The sequence below is a fragment of the Gigantopelta aegis genome, chromosome 12 (genome assembly GCF_016097555.1).
Source record: "Gigantopelta aegis isolate Gae_Host chromosome 12, Gae_host_genome, whole genome shotgun sequence".
Lineage (NCBI taxonomy): Eukaryota > Metazoa > Mollusca > Gastropoda > Neomphalida > Peltospiridae > Gigantopelta > Gigantopelta aegis.
The window spans coordinates 51,290,356-51,311,927 of record NC_054710.1 but is presented as its reverse complement, the minus strand read 5'-3'; the positions used below and the strand labels follow the sequence as shown (position 1 = coordinate 51,311,927).

The 21,572-nt window shown below is 42.4% G+C and overlaps 1 protein-coding gene across 2 annotated transcripts in view; it reads left to right on the top strand.

Annotated features, from left to right (window-relative positions):
• LOC121386313 (calpain-9-like) overlaps positions 1 to 21,572 on the top strand; it is a 79,833-nt gene that overhangs the window by 31,353 nt on the left and 26,908 nt on the right. For both annotated transcript variants that reach the window (XM_041517177.1, XM_041517174.1), the window contains exons 4-10: positions 5,439 to 5,543; positions 10,834 to 10,987; positions 12,436 to 12,613; positions 15,434 to 15,526; positions 16,274 to 16,437; positions 18,038 to 18,131; positions 18,654 to 18,741. In XM_041517177.1, the coding sequence (XP_041373111.1) occupies positions 5,439 to 5,543; positions 10,834 to 10,987; positions 12,436 to 12,613; positions 15,434 to 15,526; positions 16,274 to 16,437; positions 18,038 to 18,131; positions 18,654 to 18,741 (876 nt within the window). The remainder of the gene's footprint in view (positions 1 to 5,438; positions 5,544 to 10,833; positions 10,988 to 12,435; positions 12,614 to 15,433; positions 15,527 to 16,273; positions 16,438 to 18,037; positions 18,132 to 18,653; positions 18,742 to 21,572) is intronic.

Here is a 21,572-nt window from a genome sequence, read left to right as displayed (position 1 = left end):
ACGTGATTGAGTTAGACGAAGCTCTTCATTGTTTTAACTAAAACGTGGTTTAGGATACTTTAAAACATGTTTTAACATTAAAATACTTTTATAAATGTGGATGTAAAAACATGTTTTAGTAGCAGTGCTTTTTATAAATGTGGATGTAAAAACATGTTTTAGTAGCAGTGCTTTAAAGTTAAAACATATTTGTAAATATAGATTTTTCTTAAAACACTGTTTTATCTTTTTGAAACACGATTTTACGTTAAAACACCTTTATAAATATGGGCCTTAGAGTCTAGAATCGAGACTCTAACAGTAAAGTTTGTTTTATTTAACGACGCCACTAGAGCACATTGATTTTTTATCTTATCATCGGCTATTGGACGTCAAACATATGGTAATTTTGACAGTTTTAAAGAAGAAACCCGCTGTCGCCACATAGGCTACTCTTTTTTCGACAGGCAGCAAGGGATCTTTTATTTGCGCTTCCCACAGGCAGGATAGCACAAACCATGGCCTTTGTTGAACCAGTTATGGATCACTGGTCGGTGCAAGTGGTTTACACCTACCCATTGAGCCTTGCAGAGCACTCACTCAGGGTTTGGAGTCGGTATCTCGATTAAAAATCCCATGCCTCGACTGGGATCCGAACCCAGTACCTACCAGCCTGTAGACCGATGGCCTGCCACGACGCCACCGAGGCCGGTTAGACTCTAACAGAGTCTGAAACACTAATGTCATGACAACGCCATACAAATTGTTTGTGTGTGACGTCATTAGAGACCGAGTCTGGACGCTAAAAGTTTTATAAGCCCGGACCCAGGTCGCCATTCCTATACTTACCATTGAACAATAGCACGATCGAAATACACCGTGACCCAGGTCGCCATTCCTATACTTACCATTGAACAATAGCACGATCAAAATACACCGTGACCCAGGTCGCCAATCCTATACTTACCATTGAACAATAGCACGATCGAAATCGATTACACCGTGACCCAGGACGCCATTCCTATACTTACCATTGAACAATAGCACGATCGAAATACACCGTGACCCAGGTCGCCAATCCTATACTTACCATTGAACAATAGCACGATCGAAATACACCGTGACCCAGGTCGCCAATCCTATACTTACCATTGAACAATAGCACGATCGAAATACACCGTGACCCAGGTCGCCATTCCTATACTTACCATTGAACAATAGCACGATCGAAATACACCGTGACCCAGGTCGCCATTCCTATACTTACCATTGAACAATAGCACGATTGAAATACACCGTGACCCAGGTCGCCAATCCTATACTTACCATTGAACAATAGCACGATCGAAATACACCGTGACCCAGGTCGCCATTCCTATACTTACCATTGAACAATAGCACGATCGAAATACACCGTGACCCAGGTCGCCATTCCTATACTTACCATTGAACAATAGCACGATCAAAATACACCGTGACCCAGGTCGCCAATCCTATACTTACCATTGAACAATAGCACGATCGAAATCGATTACACCGTGACCCAGGTCGCCATTCCTATACTTACCATTGAACAATAGCACGATCGAAATACACCGTGACCCAGGTCGCCAATCCTATACTTACCATTCAACAATAGCACGATCGAAATCGATTACACCGTGACCCAGGTCGCCATTCCTATACTTACCACTGAGCAATAGCACGATCGAAATCGATTACACCGTGACCCAGGTCGCCATTCCTATACTTACCATTGAGCAATAGCACGATCGAAATCGATTACACCGTGACCCAGGTCGCCATTCCTATACTTACCATTCAACAATAGCACGATCGAAATACACCGTGACCCAGGTCGGCAATCCTATACTTACCATTCAACAATAGCACGATCGAAATCGATTACACCGTGACCCAGGTCGCCATTCCTATACTTACCATTCAACAATAGCACGATCGAAATCGATTACACCGTGACCCAGGTCGCCAATCCTATACTTACCATTGAACAATAGCACGATCGAAATCGATTACACCGTGACCCAGGTCGCCATTCCTATACTTACCATTGAACAATAGCACGATCGAAATACACCGTGACCCAGGTCGCCAATCCTATACTTACCATTGAACAATAGCACGATCGAAATACACCGTGACCCAGGTCGCCAATCCTATACTTACCATTGAACAATAGCACGATCGAAATACACCGTGACCCAGGTCGCCATTCCTATACTTACCATTGAACAATAGCACGATCGAAATACACCGTGACCCAGGTCGCCATTCCTATACTTACCATTGAACAATAGCACGATTGAAATACACCGTGACCCAGGTCGCCAATCCTATACTTACCATTGAACAATAGCACGATCGAAATACACCGTGACCCAGGTCGCCATTCCTATACTTACCATTGAACAATAGCACGATCGAAATACACCGTGACCCAGGTCGCCATTCCTATACTTACCATTGAACAATAGCACGATCAAAATACACCGTGACCCAGGTCGCCAATCCTATACTTACCATTGAACAATAGCACGATCGAAATCGATTACACCGTGACCCAGGTCGCCATTCCTATACTTACCATTGAACAATAGCACGATCGAAATACACCGTGACCCAGGTCGCCAATCCTATACTTACCATTCAACAATAGCACGATCGAAATCGATTACACCGTGACCCAGGTCGCCATTCCTATACTTACCACTGAGCAATAGCACGATCGAAATCGATTACACCGTGACCCAGGTCGCCATTCCTATACTTACCATTGAGCAATAGCACGATCGAAATCGATTACACCGTGACCCAGGTCGCCATTCCTATACTTACCATTCAACAATAGCACGATCGAAATACACCGTGACCCAGGTCGGCAATCCTATACTTACCATTCAACAATAGCACGATCGAAATCGATTACACCGTGACCCAGGTCGCCATTCCTATACTTACCATTCAACAATAGCACGATCGAAATCGATTACACCGTGACCCAGGTCGCCAATCCTATACTTACCATTGAACAATAGCACGATCGAAATCGATTACACCGTGACCCAGGTCGCCATTCCTATACTTACCATTGAACAATAGCACGATCGAAATACACCGTGACCCAGGTCGCCAATCCTATACTTACCATTCAACAATAGCACGATCGAAATCGATTACACCGTGACCCAGGTCGCCATTCCTATACTTACCACTGAGCAATAGCACGATCGAAATCGATTACACCGTGACCCAGGTCGCCATTCCTATACTTACCATTGAGCAATAGCACGATCGAAATCGATTACACCGTGACCCAGGTCGCCAATCCTATACTTACCATTGAACAATAGCACGATCGAAAACGATTACACTGTGATCCAGGTCGCCATTCCTATACTTACCATTGAACAATAGCACGATCGAAATCGATTACACCGTGACCCAGGTCGCCAATCCTATACTTACCATTGAACAATAGCACGATCGAAATCGATTACACCGTGACCCAGGTCGCCAATCCTATACTTACCATTGAAAAATAGCACGATCGAAATCGATTACACCGTGACGTATAAGTTAACCAGAATTTGGTTTGTCTGTGACGCATAATTCTCAGACTGCCAACTCTCACGAACAAGTTGGCCAACTCGACGGTTGCGTTGTAATTTTCCCAACTCTCGACTTATGACGGGAGCGCTCAGACTAGCAACTAATGGGTTATACGACGAGAATCGAGTTGTAAGAGCTTTCAGATTAACAACTAATGGGTTATACGACGAGAATCGAGTTGTAAGAGCGCTCAGACTAACAACTAATGGGTTATACGACGAGAATCGAGTTGTAAGAGCGCTCAGACTAACAACTAATGGGTTATACGACGAGAATCGAGTTGTAAGAGCGCTCAGACTAACAACTAATGGGTTATACGACGAGAATCGAGTTGTAAGAGCGCTCAGATTAACAACTAATGGGTTATACGACGAGAATCGAGTTGTAAGAGCGCTCAGACTAACAACTAATGGGTTATACGACGAGAATCGAGTTGTAAGAGCGCTCAGACTAACAACTAATGGGTTATACGAGTAGAATCGAGTTGTAAGAGCCCTCAGACTAACAACTAATGGGTTATACGAGTAGAATCGAGTTGTAAGAGCGCTCAGATTAACAACTAATGGGTTATACGACGAGAATCGAGTTGTAAGAGCGCTCAGATTAACAACTAATGGGTTATACGACGAGAATCGAGTTGTAAGAGCGCTCAGATTAACAACTAATGGGTTATACGACGAGAATCGAGTTGTAAGAGCGCTCAGACTAACAACTAATGGGTTATACGACGAGAATCGAGTTGTAAGAGCGCTCAGACTAACAACTAATGGGTTATACGAGTAGAATCGAGTTGTAAGAGCCCTCAGATTAACAACTAATGGGTTATACGAGTAGAATCGAGTTGTAAGAGCGCTCAGATTAACAACTAATGGGTTATACGACGAGACTCGAGTTGTAAGAGCGCTCAGATTAACAACTAATGGGTTATACGACGAGAATCGAGTTGTAAGAGCGCTCAGATTAACAACTAATGGGTTATACGACGAGAATCGAGTTGTAAGAGCGCTCAGACTGGCAACTAATGGGTTATACGACGAGAATCGAGTTGTAAGAGCGCTCAGACTAACAACTAATGGGTTATACGACGAGAATCGAGTTGTAAGAGCGCTCAGATTAACAACTAATGGGTTATACGACGAGAATCGAGTTGTAAGAGCGCTCAGATTAACAACTAATGGGTTATACGACGAGAATCGAGTTGTAAGAGCGCTCAGACTGGCAAGTAATGGGTTATACGACGAGAATCGAGTTGTAAGAGCGCTCAGACTGGCAACTGGACTGTCGTAGTCGTAGAAAGCTGTGTCACGCACCGTTTTAAAATTGAGCAAAGAAACAATTTCGTCATTAGTAGCCAACGCAATGAAACTTCTTCTTTTTTTTAAATGTTCTATGTGGCATATCCCCCACCCCCCATCCCCGCCGCTATTTAACAGCTAAAGGATATGAGGGGTTTTGTTGGGGTTTTTTGTTTTTTGTGGGGTGGGGGGGGGGGGGGGGTGTCTTCGTTTTTTTCGGGTTTTTATTTTTATTTTTTTTAAACATATGATTGTTAATACTTCAATGAGTGCTGTTAGGTATCCGGCGATATCTCTATGTTTTGTAGCGCATTTTTACTTTCCATGTACATATTTCTTTTCTTTCCAACTCTGGAACAATTTTCGAAATCACGGCTAACGTTTTATATGAAGTGACGGACTTGAAACCGCCATTATTTTGTCAATTGCCCTCTAGACTGCATTGTGCAGAGATAGGATTTTGATTATCGATAACGGTTTCGTAGTTCCGATTGGACGAGTACGTATGTTAATAAAGGCTGTTTGTCATTGCAGGAGACTGTTGGTTCATAGCTGGCGCTGCGACACTCGCCACGGGTCACCGGAAGCAGTTTTTGAGAGTAGTTCCGGGTGACCAGGACTTTGACGAGAAGTATGCCGGTATGTCTGTCATTCACTGTGGTCCTTCCCATTCTTCTTCTTCCTCTTCTTCTATTTGTATGATTTAATCTGTTGAGGTGGAAAATCCGCATTGACTTTGAATGTTTTCATTATTTATTTTACAGGAATCCATTGACTGTTTACATTATTTGTTTTACAGGAATCTCCCATTTCAACTTCTGGTGGTTCGGCAAGTGGGTTGAAGTGATCATCAACAACATGATTGTTACATTATCCATTTTACAAGAATCCTTTGATTGTTACATTATCCATTTTACGAGAATCCTTTGATTGTTACATTATCCATTTTACAGGAATCATTTGATTGTTACATTATCCATTTTACAAGAATCCTTTGATTGTTACATTATCCATTTTACAAGAATCCTTTAATTGTTACATTATCCATTTTACCAGAATCCTTTGATTGTTACATTATCCTTTTTACAAGAATCCTTTAATTGTTACATTATCCATTTTACAGGAATCATTTGATTGTTTCAATTATGTATTTTACTGGAATCCTTTAACTGTCTGTCTGTGGTAAAGTGCAGTGGTAAAGCGCAGTGGTATTTTACTGGAATCCTTTGACTGTCTGTCTGTGGTAAAGCGCAGGGGTAAAGCGCAGTGGTATTTTACTGGAATCCTTTGACTGTCTGTCTGTGGTAAAGCGCAGTGGTATTTTACTGGAATCCTTTGACTGACTGTCTGTGGTAAAGCGGGGTGGTATAGCGCGAAGCACTTACTTGGTGCGCGGTCGGTTTGGGATAAATTCTGATTGGTGGGCCCATTGGGCTATTTCTCGTTCCAGTCGGCGCATCACGACTGGTATATCAAAGATCTTGGTATGTGCTATCTTGTCTGTCGGATCAGGCATATAAAAGAATACTTGCTACTAATGGAAACATATTTGACATCTAATAGCCGATTATTAATATAAATTAATGTGATCTAGTGGTGTCGTTAAACGTTCGTATTTCAACTAATTTTCCAAAGTTTGTTTTGGTTAACGACACTACTAGAGCACATTGATTTATTAATATCAGCTATTATTGAAGTCAAACATTTGATACTTTGGCATAGTCTTGGAGGATACACACTACAGTATTTCGTTATCAGCAAGGGATATTTTATACGCCCTTTCCCAGACACGATAGCACATACATCGGACTTTGGTGTACCATGCTTGAGGCACGGTTTGGGATGAAATCGCTGTTGGTAAAATGTGCTGAGGTGTCGTAAAGGAAACAATTCTCTCTCCCTGTCTGTAGTTCTGTCTCTGTCTCTCTGTTTGTCTGTCTCTGTCTGTCTGTCTGTCTCTCTCTCTCTCTCTCTCTCTCTCTCTCTCTCTCTCTCTCTCTCTCTCTCTCTCTCTCTCTCTCTCTCTCTCTCTCTCTTCGATTTGCTATCTATTTCTGTCTCCTGTCTCTGTCTTTGTCTTTGTCTCTTACTATGACTTTCTGTCTGTTTGCATGTCTGCATGTCTGTATGCCTCTGTCTCTCTCTCTCTCTCTCTCTCTCTCTCTCTCTCTCTCTCTCTCTCTCTCTCTCTCTCTCTCTCTCTCTCTCTCTCTCTCTCTCTCTCTCTCTCTCTCTTTGTGTGTGTGTGTCCATGGGTGAGCATGAAAACTATAATATTCATAACATGACGTGGACGGAGCAATTGTACACGAACGAGAACAGAGGCAGGCTGACCGACGGACGCACGGACATCCACAGATAGTTTAGTTTGTTTAATGACACCGCTAGAGCACGTTCATTTATTAATCATCGGCTATTATAGTCTTAGAAAGGAAACCCGCTAAATTGTTCCATTAGTAGCAAGGGATCTTCTATACGCACCATCGCACAGACAGGAAAGCACACACCACAGCCTTTAATATACCAGTCATGGTGCATTGGCAGGAACGAGAAATAGCCCAATGAGTCCACTGACGGAGATCGATCCCAGACCGACTGCGCATCAAGCAAACAAGTGTACTACTGGGCTACGTCCCGCCCACAACAGATAGAGACAGACAGACAGACAGACAGACAGACGTAGCTGGATAGAGGAGTATGGAGTCACACCCTCCCAATCACATCTTGTCCGTCCCGCCCACAACAAATAGAGACAGACAGACAGACAGACAGACAGACGTAGCTGGATAGAGGAGTATGGAGTCACACCCTCCCAATCACATCTTGTCCGTCCAGCCCACAACAGATAGAGACAGACAGACAGACAGACAGACAGACAGACGTAGCTGGATAGAGGAGTATGGAGTCACACCCCTCCCAATCACATCTTGCCCCTTCCGCCCACAACAGATAGAGACAGACAGACAGACAGACAGACAGACGTTGCTGGATAGAGGAGTATGGAGTCACACCCCTCCCAATCACATCTTGCCCGTTCCGCCCACAACAGATAGAGACAGACAAACAGACAGACAGACGTAGCTGGATAGAGGAGTATGGAGTCACACCCTCCCAGTCACATCTTGCCCGTTCCGCCCACAACAGATAGAGACAGACAGACAGACAGACAGACAGACAGACGTTGCTGGATAGAGGAGTATGGAGTCACACCCCTCCCAATCACATCTTGCCCGTTCCGCCCACAACAGATAGAGACAGACAAACAGACAGACAGACGTAGCTGGATAGAGGAGTATGGAGTCACACCCTCCCAATCACATCTTGCCCGTTCCGCCCACAATACAGATAGAGACAGACAGACAGACGTGGCTGGATAGAGGAGTATGGAGACACACCCTCCCAATCACATCTTGTCCGTTCCGCCCACAACAGATAGAGACAGACAGACAGACAGATAGACGTAGCTGGATAGAGGAGTATGGAGTCACACCCCTCCCAATCACATCTTGCCCCTTCCGCCCACAACAGATAGAGACAGACAGACAGACAGACAGGCAGACGTTGCTGGATAGAGGAGTATGGAGTCACACCCCTCCCAATCACATCTTGCCCGTTCCGCCCACAACAGATAGAGACAGACAAACAGACAGACAGACGTAGCTGGATAGAGGAGTATGGAGTCACACCCTCCCAATCACATCTTGCCCGTTCCGCCCACAACAGATAGAGACAGACAGACAGACAGACAGACGTGGCTGGATAGAGGAGTATGGAGTCACACCTCTCCTAATCACATCTTGCCCGTTCCGCCCACAACAGATAGAGACAACAGACAGACAGACAGACGTGGCTGGATAGTGGAGTATGGAGTCACACCCCTCCCAATCACATCTTGCCCGTTCCGCCCACAACAGATAGAGACAGACAGACAGACCGACAGACGTGGCTGGATAGAGGAGTATGGAGTCACACTCCTCCCAATCACATCTTCACTGCTCCCTTCACTTTGGATATTTGTATATTGACCTGTACGGTCCTTATTAGCAACCCTCACCCCCATCCACCCCTACAGTGTACAATACTGGACACACCAGAGAAGCATTCACAAAAACAGAGAGACTGCCGGACAGAGATGCAGACGGGCAGATATATAGTCAAACAATCAGTTACGTAAGCAGACGGGCAGCTAGGAACAGTTTAATGGACTCTTCCACTTTGATTTCTGGTAGTACAGCAAGTGGTTTGGCATGATCATGGACTGTTCCACTTTGATTTCTGGTGGCACAGCAAGTGGTTTGACATGATCATGGACTGTTCCACTTTGATTTCTGGTCGCACAGCAAGTGGTTTGACATGATCATGGACTGTTCCACTTTGATTTCTGGTCGCACAGCAAGTGGTTTGACATGACCATGGACTCTTCCACTTTGATTTCTGGTCGTACAGCAAGTGGTTTGACATGATCATGGACTCTTCCACTTTGATTTCTGGTCGTACAGCAAGTGGTTTGACATGATCATGGACTCTTCCACTTTGATTTCTGGTCGTACAGCAAGTGGTTTGGCATGACCATGGACTCTTCCACTTTGATTTCTGGTCGTACAGCAAGTGGTTTGGCATGATCATGGACTCTTCCACTTTGATTTCTGGTCGTACAGCAAGTGGTTTGGGATGATCATGGACTCTTCCACTTTGATTTCTGGTCGTACAGCAAGTGGTTTGGGATGATCATGGACTCTTCCACTTTGATTTCTGGTCGTACAGCAAGTGGTTTGGCATGATCATGGACTCTTCCACTTTGATTTCTGGTCGTACAGCAAGTGGTTTGGCATGATCATGGACTCTTCCACTTTGATTTCTGGTGGGACAGCAAGTGGTTTGACATGACCATGGACTCTTTCACTTTGATTTCTGGTGGCACAGCAAGTGGTTTGACATGATCATGGACTCTTCCACTTTGATTTCTGGTCGTACAGCAAGTGGTTTGACATGACCATGGACTCTTCCACTTTGATTTCTGGTCGTACAGCAAGTGGTTTGGCATGATCATGGACTCTTCCACTTTGATTTCTGGTGGGACAGCAAGTGGTTTGACATGACCATGGACTCTTTCACTTTGATTTCTGGTCGTACAGCAAGTGGTTTGACATGACCATGTACTCTTCCACTTTGATTTCTGGTCGTACAGCAAGTGGTTTGACATGACCATGGACTCTTCCACTTTGATTTCTGGTAGCACAGCAAGTGGTTTGACATGACCATGTACTCTTCCACTTTGATTTCTGGTCGTACAGCAAGTGGTTTGACATGACCATGGACTCTTCCACTTTGATTTCTGGTGGCACAGCAAGTGGTTTGACATGATCATGGACTGTTCCACTTTGATTTCTGGTGGCACAGCAAGTGGTTTGGCATGAGCATGGACTCTTCCACTTTGATTTCTGGTCGTACAGCAAGTGGTTTGACATGATCATGGACTCTTCCACTTTGATTTCTGGTCGTACAGCAAGTGGTTTGACATGACCATGGACTCTTCCACTTTGATTTCTGGTTGTACAGCAAGTGGTTTAACATGATCATGGACTCTTCCACTTTGATTTCTGGTGGCACAGCAAGTGGTTTGACATGATCATCGACACTTGGATTTACATTATTTATTTCACAGAAATCCTTTGACTTTTGCACTTCAATATCCGGTGGTACGGCAAGTGGGTTGAAGTGATCATGAATCACATGATTGTTAAATTATGCATTTTACAGGAATCATTTGATTGGTTCAATTATTTATTTTACAGGAATCCTTTGACTTATTTTACAGGAATCATTTCACCATTAACTGTTTACATTATTTATTTTACAGGAATCATTTGATTGTTTCAATTATTTATTTTACAGGAATCTTTGACTGTTTACACTATTTATTTAACAGGAATCTTCCACTTCAACTTCTGGTGGTACGGCAAGTGGGTTGAAGTGATCATTGACGACTATTTGCCGACAGACGGCTACAATCTGATATTCGGCTACAACCGAGAGAGGAAGGATGAATTCTGGTCACCACTGATCGAGAAGGCGTACGCTAAGTATGTCATGATAGAAATAAATAAATGTCTTCTTAAAGGTATTCACTTTCAGGGCAGTATATTGTTGTATATCTTGGATTCACTTTCAGGGCAGTATATTGTTGTATATTTTGGATTCACTTTCAGGGCAGTATATTGTTGTATATTTTGGATTCACTTTCAGGGCAATATATTGTTGTATATTTTGGATTCACTTTCAGGGCAGTATATTGTTGTATATTTTGGATTCACTTTCAGGACAGTATATTGTTGTATATTTTGGATCATAAATTTAAAAAGGGCATTCTAAAAACTGGCCGCAAAGGTAACGAGACGTCTGTGACCACCAACACCCCCCCCCCCCCCCCCTCCCTCCCCATTTAGATGCACTATTCCATAGAAACAAAGCATTGTTTCTATGGATGGTGCATATTAAAAATCCATTGCTACTAATGGTAGCGTTTTTCCTCTCTTAAGAATATAATATGTCAGAATTTCCAAATGTTTGACATCCAATGGCCGATAATAAATAAATAAATATGCTCTAGTGGTGTCGCTAAACAAAAGCAAAGTTTAACTGTAACATTTTACTCATTAGTCTGTTTGCCAAACAGTCACTGACTATATATCACCGGCCTAGGTGATGTTGTGGTTAAGCCATCGGACATAAGGCTGGTAGGTACTAGGTTCGCAGCCCGGTACAGGCTCCCAACCAGAGCCAGTTTTAACGATAGAATGAATAGGTCTAAGGCCACTACACCCTCTTCTCTCTCACTAACCACTAACATAAGGCTGGTAGGTACTAGGTTCGCAGCCCGGTACAGGCTCCCAACCAGAGCCAGGTTTAACGATACAATGAATAGGTCTAAGGCCACTACACCCTCTTCTCTCTCACTAACCACTAACATAAGGCTGGTAGGTACTAGGTTCGCAGCCCGGTACAGGCTCCCAACCAGAGCCAGTTTTAACGATACAATGAATAGATCTAAGGCCACTACACCCTCTTCTCTCTCACTAACCACTAACATAAGGCTGGTAGGTACTAGGTTCGCAGCCCGGTACAGGCTCCCAACCAGAGCCAGTTTTAATGATACAATGAATAGGTCTAAGGCCACTACACCCTCTTCTCTCTCACTAACCACTAACATAAGGCTGGTAGGTACTAGGTTCGCAGCCCGGTACAGGCTCCCAACCAGAGCCAGTTTTAACGATACAATGAATAGGTCTAAGGCCACTACACCCTCTTCACTCGCACTAACCACTAACAACAAACAACTAACCATCTGTTTTGGACAGACAGCCCAGATATCTAAGGTGTGTGCCCACCTTGAACCTTAATTGGATATAAGTACGAAAGTTGAAATGAATGAATGAATGACTATATGTCAGAATTACCAAATGTTTGACATCCAGTAGCCGGTGATTAATACACGAATGTGCTCTAGTGGTGTCGTTGAACTGTGTTTCAGACTGCGCGGCTGTTACGAGGCCCTGGACGGCGGCAAGCTGCAGGACTCGATGGTCGACTTTACTGGTGGGATCTCCGAGGTGATCGACCTGAAGGACAAGGCGAACATTCCAGGTGACCTGTACGATCTCCTCTACAAGGCATTCAGCATGAACTCCATGATGGGCGGCAGTATCTACGTAAGTCACGGCGATATCAAAACAGGTACACGACAGTGACAGGACATTGAAATACTATAACGCTGATTATCTACGTAAGTCACGGCGATATCAAAACAGGAACACCACAGTGACAGGACATTGAAATACTATAACGCTGAGTATCTATGTAAGTCACAGCGAAATCAAAACAGGAACACCACAGTGACAGGACATTGTCTCAATACAATTACCGCTATGGCTATTAAGATATGAATACCTTTTCTTTTTTTTTCATTTTAAAGTTACATTCTCTGGTTACCATATTATAACATCATGTACAAATGTGAAATACAAGCTCAAATGCACTTTAAAAAAAAGTCGTGTGTTTTCGCTATGAACGGATATCGTCAAACGTATACGCTTGATTCGTCGCCTGTGCCGCCATAGCTCGGCAAAGCACAAACGACAGCCTGTTGTCAGTTCAGTTAACACGTGCGTTTGCCGATTTCAAATTGTAGGGTTCGTCTCAAAAAATTAAAAGAGAAATCTTGCGCTGTACGAAGAACGTTCGGTTGAGGATACGGTACTAGAGTCTTTAGTTAAAACCAGTTTGATCTTGACAACGTATTATCGACAGTCGTACCTTCCTATTTCAGAATTGATATTTTATACAGTGTTAGTAAAACTTTCAAAGTTTAGTTTGTATACTAGTAACACATTAATCATGTATATATTTTAAAAATAAAATATACTAAAGTAGACAATGAACGTTTCTACTTCTTAATTTTACGTGTTAAAATCGACAAATTCAAATAAATATTTCGTTTCGAAAGGGTAAAGTTGGGGGGGGGGGGGTTAACGACATCAAAGATAAAGCATATTGATTTAATAATCATCCGACCCCATACAACCGTAAATAAAATGTGTTGAGTGCGTCGTTAAATAAAACATATTCTATTCTTCCTTCCATCTGCTGTTGGATGTCTAACATTTGGTAATTTTGACATATAATCTTAGAGAGGAATCGGGTGCATGTGCAGGGGGAGGGTATTGGAGGTCGAAACCCTTACTTGCCCAAGCTTAAAAAAAAATTGAAATACATTTTTTTTGGGGGAGCATGGCCCCATATAAACTTCGCTTAACACAGTCTATAATCCCAACCCCGCTGAAATCCCTGCACACGCGCCTTGGAAACCCGCTACATTTTTTTTTTTTAGCAGACAGGATATCACATACCATGGTCTTTTTGTATACCGGCCGATGGGGATCGATCCTAGACTGACCGCGCATTTCCAAAAAACACCTTTTTAGGTCTAAGTAATGAATAAAAATAACATATAGTCTTAAAAAAATGTTATGTAAATCGAACACAGTACCCTCTTCCTCTACTCCTAGAGCGTTACGTAATTAGTAACACCCCCTTACATGTAATGCGTATGCCAACAGCTGGCCACTGTCAAAATTTCAAGGCAAATCACCCATTCACCGACCCCTGGAAAGGCGTTGTACTATACCTCTATGGATATAAATATGTTTTGGAGATATGAGACGACCCCTCAATCAAGACAGTTAAATTTGTTCAAAAATTGCGAAATCTCACGTGATTTCTTGTTGGGGAATTCTATACTTGTAATAAGCCAATGAAAACCGAGATCTGTACGAGCCCGTCAAAAGTGTCCCACTTTCAAAATCATGGCTTTGTTTTTGACCTGAATAAGCCAGCGTAGTGAAACCAATGCGGAGTGCGGCGTCATATTATATGCACCAAACGTAATTGGATTTTCTGTTCTATATGCTTAAATAATAAAAATATTTCAGGGAATGTAGTTTTAACTTATTTTTGTGCTTATATGTATCCAGTTAACGTTCAATACTGGTCATATTAGATAATAATCGTGTGGGTCATTTTAAAATATTGAGGAGCGGAACGTAGCCGAGTGGTAAAGCGCAGGCCTGATGTGCAGTCGGTCTTGGGTCGATCCCCGTCGGTGGATCCATTGGCTATTTATCTTTCCAGCCAGTGCAACACAACTGGTATATCAAAGACCGTAGTATGTGCTATCCTGTCTGTGGGATGGTGCATATAAAATATCCCTTGCTATTAGTGGCATAGTGTTGCGGGCTTCCTCTCTTGACTGTCAAAATTACCATATGCTTGTCATCCAATAGCCGATGATTAATAAAATCAATGTGCTCTAGTGGTGTTGTTAAACAAAACAAACTTTAATTTTAAAATATTTCTTCCCCGTGGTGGTCATAGTAAGATATCAATTGAGCCCCCTCACCCCACCCCTCATCATATAATATATTCCCTTGTGCTTGCAGCAAAAACACCGCTCTTCCCCGTGGTGGTCATAGTAAGATATCTATTGAGCCCCCTCACCCAACCTCTCATCATATAATATATTCTCTTGTGCTTGCAGCAAAAACAGCGCTCTTCCCGGTGATGGTCATAGTAAGATATCTATTGAGCCCCCTCACCCCACCTCTCATCATATAATATATTCTCTTGTGCTTGCAGCAAAAACAGCGCTCTTCCCGGTGATGGTCATAGTAAGATATCTATTGAGCCCCCTCACCCCACCCCTCATCATATAATATATTCTCTTGTGCTTGCAGCAAAAACACCGCTCTTGCCCGTGGTGGTCATAGTAAGATATCTATTGAGCCCCCTCACCCCACCCCTCATCATATAATATATTACTTCCCCGTGGTGGTCATAGTAAGATATCTATTGAGCCCCCTCACCCCACCCCTCATCATATAATATATTACTTCCCCGTGGTGGTCATAGTAAGATATCTATTGAGCCCCCTCACCCCACCCCTCATCATATAATATATTCTCTTGTGCTTGCAGCAAAAACAGCGCTCTTCTCCTGATCAGTGGGAGACAAGACGGCCGAACGGACTTTATGAAGGTCACGCCTACAGCATTACCGGATTTAGCCGAGTAAGTGACGTCAAATTACGAATCCTCATTAGTGACGTCACTGTTACCAGTTATATGTTGCTTCGAGGTCAGAGATTATAGATCCTGTGTGAGGGTCAAATGATTGACCCTTTTAGTTCAACTTATAGCACAGATTAATAAAACTCTCTCTCTCTCTCTCTCTCTCTCTCTCTCTCTCTCTCTCTCTCTCTCTCTCTCTCTCTCATATTGTCAAAACTAGTTAATACAGTTGCCAACTGTTGATCACATTCACTGATTAAACAGCTTATAGCACAGATTAATAAAACTCTCTCTCTCTCTCTCTCTCTCTCTCTCTCTCTCTCTCTCTCTCTCTCTCTCTCTCTCTCTCTCTCTCTCTCTCTCTCTCTCTCTCTCTCTCTCTCTCTCTCTCTCTCTCTCTCTGTCTCTCTCTCTCTCTCTGTCTCTCTCTCTCTCTCTCTCTCTCTCTCTCTCTCTCTCTCTCTCTCTCTCTCTCTCTCTCTCTCTCTCTCTCTCTCTCTCTCTCTCTCTCTCTCTCTCTGTGTGTGTGTCTCTCTCTCTCTCTCTCTCTCTCTCTCTCTCTCTCTCTCTCTCTCTCTCTCTCTCTCTCTCTCTCTCTCTCTCTCTCTCTCTCTCTCTCTCTCTCTCTCTCTCTCTCTCTCTCTCATATTGTCAAAACTAGTTAATACAGTTGCCAATTGTTGATCACATTCACTGATTAAACAGCGTGCTGGGGTATCATAAACTAATCATTTATTTCTTTCACAGATTACCAGTGGCGGTCGCGAATATCGGTTAATGCGCTTGCGCAATCCCTGGGGTCGCGCGGAGTGGAATGGGGCGTGGTCAGACCGCTCACCCGAGATGACGTATCTCTCTGAAGAAATTAAAAATGATATCAAGTTTCGCAGACGTGAAGACGGAGAATTTTGGTATGTTTATATATATATGTATGTATGTATGTATGTTTGTATGTTTGTTTGTTTGTTTTTTGTTTTTTGTTTTTTAAAGAATAAGTAGAACTTTGCGGGGGTTTTGAAAATTATATAAGAACGTGTTTACATCGTTTCTATATATAAGAATGAATGAATGAAATGTTTTATTTAACGACGCACTCAACACATTTTATTTACGGTTATGTGGCGTCAGATATATGGTTAAGGACCACACAGATATTGAAGGAGGAAACCCTCTGTCGCCACTTCATGGGCTACTCTTTTCGATTGGCAGCAAGGGATCTTTTATATACACCATCCCATAGACAGGATAGCACATACCACGGCCTTTGATATACCAGTCGTGGTGCACTGGCTGGAGAGAGAAATAGCTATATATTGGCGGCATGTACATGTACATGTAAATCGAAAATAAAATATTTCTTGAGAAACAAATAGCTGAGTAATAAATGGAATAACAAACTAGGTACCAGTTATTATCAAATCTAGGTTCCTCGTTAAATTATTACAGCTCGTCACAAGTGAATATTATTTCACTCGGGACATCAGTTTGATAATTAATAACAGGTAAGTCGTTTATTATCATCTATATACATTGTAATATAGTATAATATTTTTTAAACCCCCACAAAGTGTCAGCTGACAGGTTTTGAACCTTCTGCACGGCATTTAACAGTCTAGCGTCAAAGTCAAGTAATGATAGTAGTAGTACAAGTAGTAGTAGTAACCTAGTAGCCCGTGGTTTTTGTTTTAATTATTAAACATGGATTGTATTTATCACATCCCTCTCCTCTCTTTTTTATGTTTTTGTTCCTCTAGACTAGAACAACGTTTATGTGAAATTGTGTATTACGGTTTTGTAGATATTTTTTCTAGGATGTCGTTTGAAAATATGATGCAAAAGGTTTGACGAGATAATGAAATCTAGTAAATGTTGGATAACGAATTGTGTATTACTGTCTTGATGACGCATTTGACAGAATGTCTTTTGAAGATTTTGTGCCAGACCAGATCAAATAAAATCCAAACTAAGAAACATTATTTGTTATATAAAACGTATTACTATATTTTCTAGGATTTCATTTAAAAATTAATTTGTCTGCCAAGCTTTGACGAAATCAAATCCAAAGTAACACATGTTTGATGTGAAATTGTTCGTTTCTGTCTTGTTGGTACATTTTCTAGGATACCAAACTTTGACGAGATCTATCCAGCCTGGGACGTCTTTGATACGAAGTTATGCATTATATTTTCTAGGATGTGCTTTGAAAAATGTATGCCAATCTTGACGAGGTCAATCCGATCCAGAAAATGCTGGATTCGAAATTTTGTTCTACAGACTTGTTGATACATTTGTTTCTAGAATATCGTTTGATGATTTGATGCCAAGCTACAGAGAGATCAAATCGACATATTTGATATAACATTGTGTAATACTGTCATGTTGATATTGGTGATATATTTTCTAAGTTGGTGTGTGAAGATAGCATACCAAACTGCAATGAGGTCAAATCCAAATCTTTGATATGAACTCATGTAATACTGTCTTTTTGATATGGTTTTACCTATTTTCTAGGATGGAGTTTGAAGACTTCATGCCCAACTTTGACGAGATAAACATGTGCCATCTCCAGCCTGACGCGCTCACGGAGGAGATAGCAGAAGACGAGGTTAGTGTTACCTTACAACCGGCTCCTCTCTTGAACTCAGCTTTTCTTTCTCTCTTTGTTTGTTTATGCACTTTCATCCTCTGAGAAGTGTTATATGGAACTCAGCTTGACCTGAACATATAGTGCTTTAGCAATACTCTCGGAACGTTTCATCTTCATTTGTTATCCATACATAAACCATTTCAGCCGCACAGAACCCATTTTGCATGTTTATCGTCCGAATGCCTGTCTGTTCAGTGTGTGTCTGTCTGTGCATGTATGGATGGATAGAATGTTAGATGGGTCAGTGGGCGATATTGGTTTTCTATGTGTAAACATGAGCTTGTGTGTGAGTATGTGTCTGTTTGTATGTTTATCTGTCTTAAATATTAATTTTATAAATTCATCTTTTCATATTTATTTAGTAACTTGCTTTATTGTTTATTATTGATGAATATCCGTTTGTTCTACTTTTGTTCCCTTTTCATGCTTTGTAGTTTATTCATTTATTTATTACATTTTAAAAATATTTTTCACCTCCAGGCTAAACAACGTTGGAATGTGACCGTGTATCATGACGCCTGGATACGTGGGGTGACAGCTGGGGGCTGTGGTAACCCTCCATATGACAGTGAGTGTACATACGAGTATTATTACACGGGGTGACAGCTGGGAGCTGTGGTAACCCTCCATATGTCAGTGAGTATAGATACGAGTATTATTACACAGGGAAACAGCTGGGAGCTGTGGTAACCCTCCATATGTCAGTGAGTGTAGATAGGAGTATTATTACACGGGGTGATAGTTCGGGGTTGTGGTAACCCTCCACATGCCAGTGAGTTTAGATACGAGTATTATTACACGGGGTGATAGTTCTGGGCTGTGGTAACCCTCCATATGTTAGTGAGTGTAGATACGAGTATTATTACACGGGGTGATAGTTCGGGGCTGTGGTAACCCTCCATATGTCAGTGAGTGTAGATACGAGTATTATTACACGGGGTGATAGTTCGGGGCTGTGGTAACCCTCCATATGTCAGTGAGTGTAGATACGAGTATTATTACATGGGGTGATAGTTCGGGGCTGTGGTAACCCTCCATATGTCAGTGAGTGTAGATACGAGTATTATTACACGGGGTGATAGCTGGGGACTGTGGTAACCCTCCATATGTCAGTGAGTGTAGATACGAGTATTATTACACGGGGTGATAGCTGGGGACTGTGGTAACCCTCCATATGTCAGTGAGTGTAGATACGAGTATTATTACACGGGGTAACAGCTGGGGGCTGTGGTAACCCTCCATGTCAGTGGGTGTACGTACGAGTATTATTACACAGGGTAACAGCTGGGGACTGTGGTAACCCTCCATATGTCAGTGAGTGTAGATACGAGTATTATTACACGGGGTGACAGCTGGGGACTGTGGTAACCCTCCATATGTCTGTGAGTGTAGATACGAGTATTGTTACACGGGGTGACAGCTGGGGACTGTGATAACCCTCCATATGTCTGTGAGTGTAGATACGAGTATTGTTACACGGGGTGACAGCTGGGGACTGTGATAACCCTCCATATGTCTGTGAGTGTAGATACGAGTATTGTTACACGGGGTGACAGCTGGGGACTGTGATAACCCTCCATATGTCTGTGAGTGTAGATACGAGTATTGTTACACGGGGTGACAGCTGGGGACTGTGGTAACCCTCCATATGTCTGTGAGTGTAGATACGAGTATTGTTACACGGGGTGACAGCTGGGGACTGTGGTAACCCTCCATATGTCTGTGAGTGTAGATACGAGTATTATTACACGGGGTGACAGCTGGGGACTGTGGTAACCCTCCATATGTCTGTGAGTATAGATACGAGTATTATTACACGGACATGCCACTTGGAACCTTTCGGCCCATTACATATTTTTGCGATAGTTTTAGATATTTTATTTTTAATCTTCTATTTTGTTGTTGTTGTTGTTTTTATTTAGAGGAAGGCGCAAAATCCATCTATGTTATTGTGATGTTGCACTGTTGGCTAAAGGACCTGTCCCGAGTTCGCAGCCATTGTAAGACGTTTCTGACCCATAAAGCGTTTTTGATTATTAAACTTACATATTAAATACATTTTCAGAATACCAGTGTCGCTATATCCAATGAGTGCAAACATCTGTAGCAGTCAGTTTTCATTTTATTTTGTAACATATATATATATAGCGGCCACCTGTAATCAGCGGTTGCATGCCTTAAGCGGCCACATTTTCCCCTCCCAAACGATTTATAATGTAAACGTACCTGTAATAAGCGGTCACCTGTCTAACGCGACCAGCGGCCACCTAAATCGGATCCCAAATTGCTAAAATACTAGTATTAAGCGGCCAAGTAAATGTTTTTGTTATATAAAAGGGATATTTTAACAACAGCGATAAGGTGCAGTGCTCAAAGAACCGATCTTCACACCTTCACGAATAATAATACCCATTTAGTCCCGACATCCTTTATCTACACACATGATTTGTTTCGTACGTACGAAATTATTGGAAGGTAAAATTCAGTTCGGGCTACGACAACTAACGCTTTGTTTCTACAGACACTGCTATTTTAAACAAGAAACTCTATTTAATATGTAAGTTTAGACACCAAAACCGTTTTGTAAAGGCTCATACAGACGAGATGCGTCGCGTGAACGTCTTACGTCTGATGCGTCTGCCGCCTGCGTTGTTTTGGACACATACACCATACATGAATATTTCTTTGCGGCTGGCCTGGCCACAGACCACAATTAATTACGCTATATGTTTCTATATAGCGTTAGTGGCTATAACATGTTTATTAATATCAGCAGTCCCATGGATTTTTGTATGTAACTTTGCCTGTCTGGGGAAAACATACCCTGAAAAGGACTACCCCTGTTGTCCAGCTCTTTCTCCCAGGATATTGGTTTAAACAAACACACCTACTAAACCTGGCCGGAATACACCCATTTTACACAAAAAGCACTACTTTTGCATGGGCCAGAATTACCACAAACAAGTCTTCAATGTCAACAGGTTACACGTTTACAAATTACATGCTCTCCCCTGTCAACTTCAGTCAAAAGTTGCCACTTCATGGCTGTCTGCTATGAAATAATCACAGTCAAACAGCAGACTAGTTGTGCGGACAACCAAACGGGAAGATAACTGTAATCTGAGGCCGCCGCATGCATTGCTAAGACGCACGCATCACACGCCTCCAGTCTGGGCGCTCTCATTGAAACTTTTACTCTCTTAGCCAGACCGCACGTATGTGCCGCGTCCACTCTCAATGATTCTTTAGTGGAAAACATAGTGCAGTCGAAACAAACTCATGGCAGTCCCTTTAAGCGATAATAAATTGTGTATTTTACTGTGCTATTATACTGTTACTATTCTGTTATTTCACTGTGCTATTTTACTGTGTTATTATACTATGTTATTATACTATGGT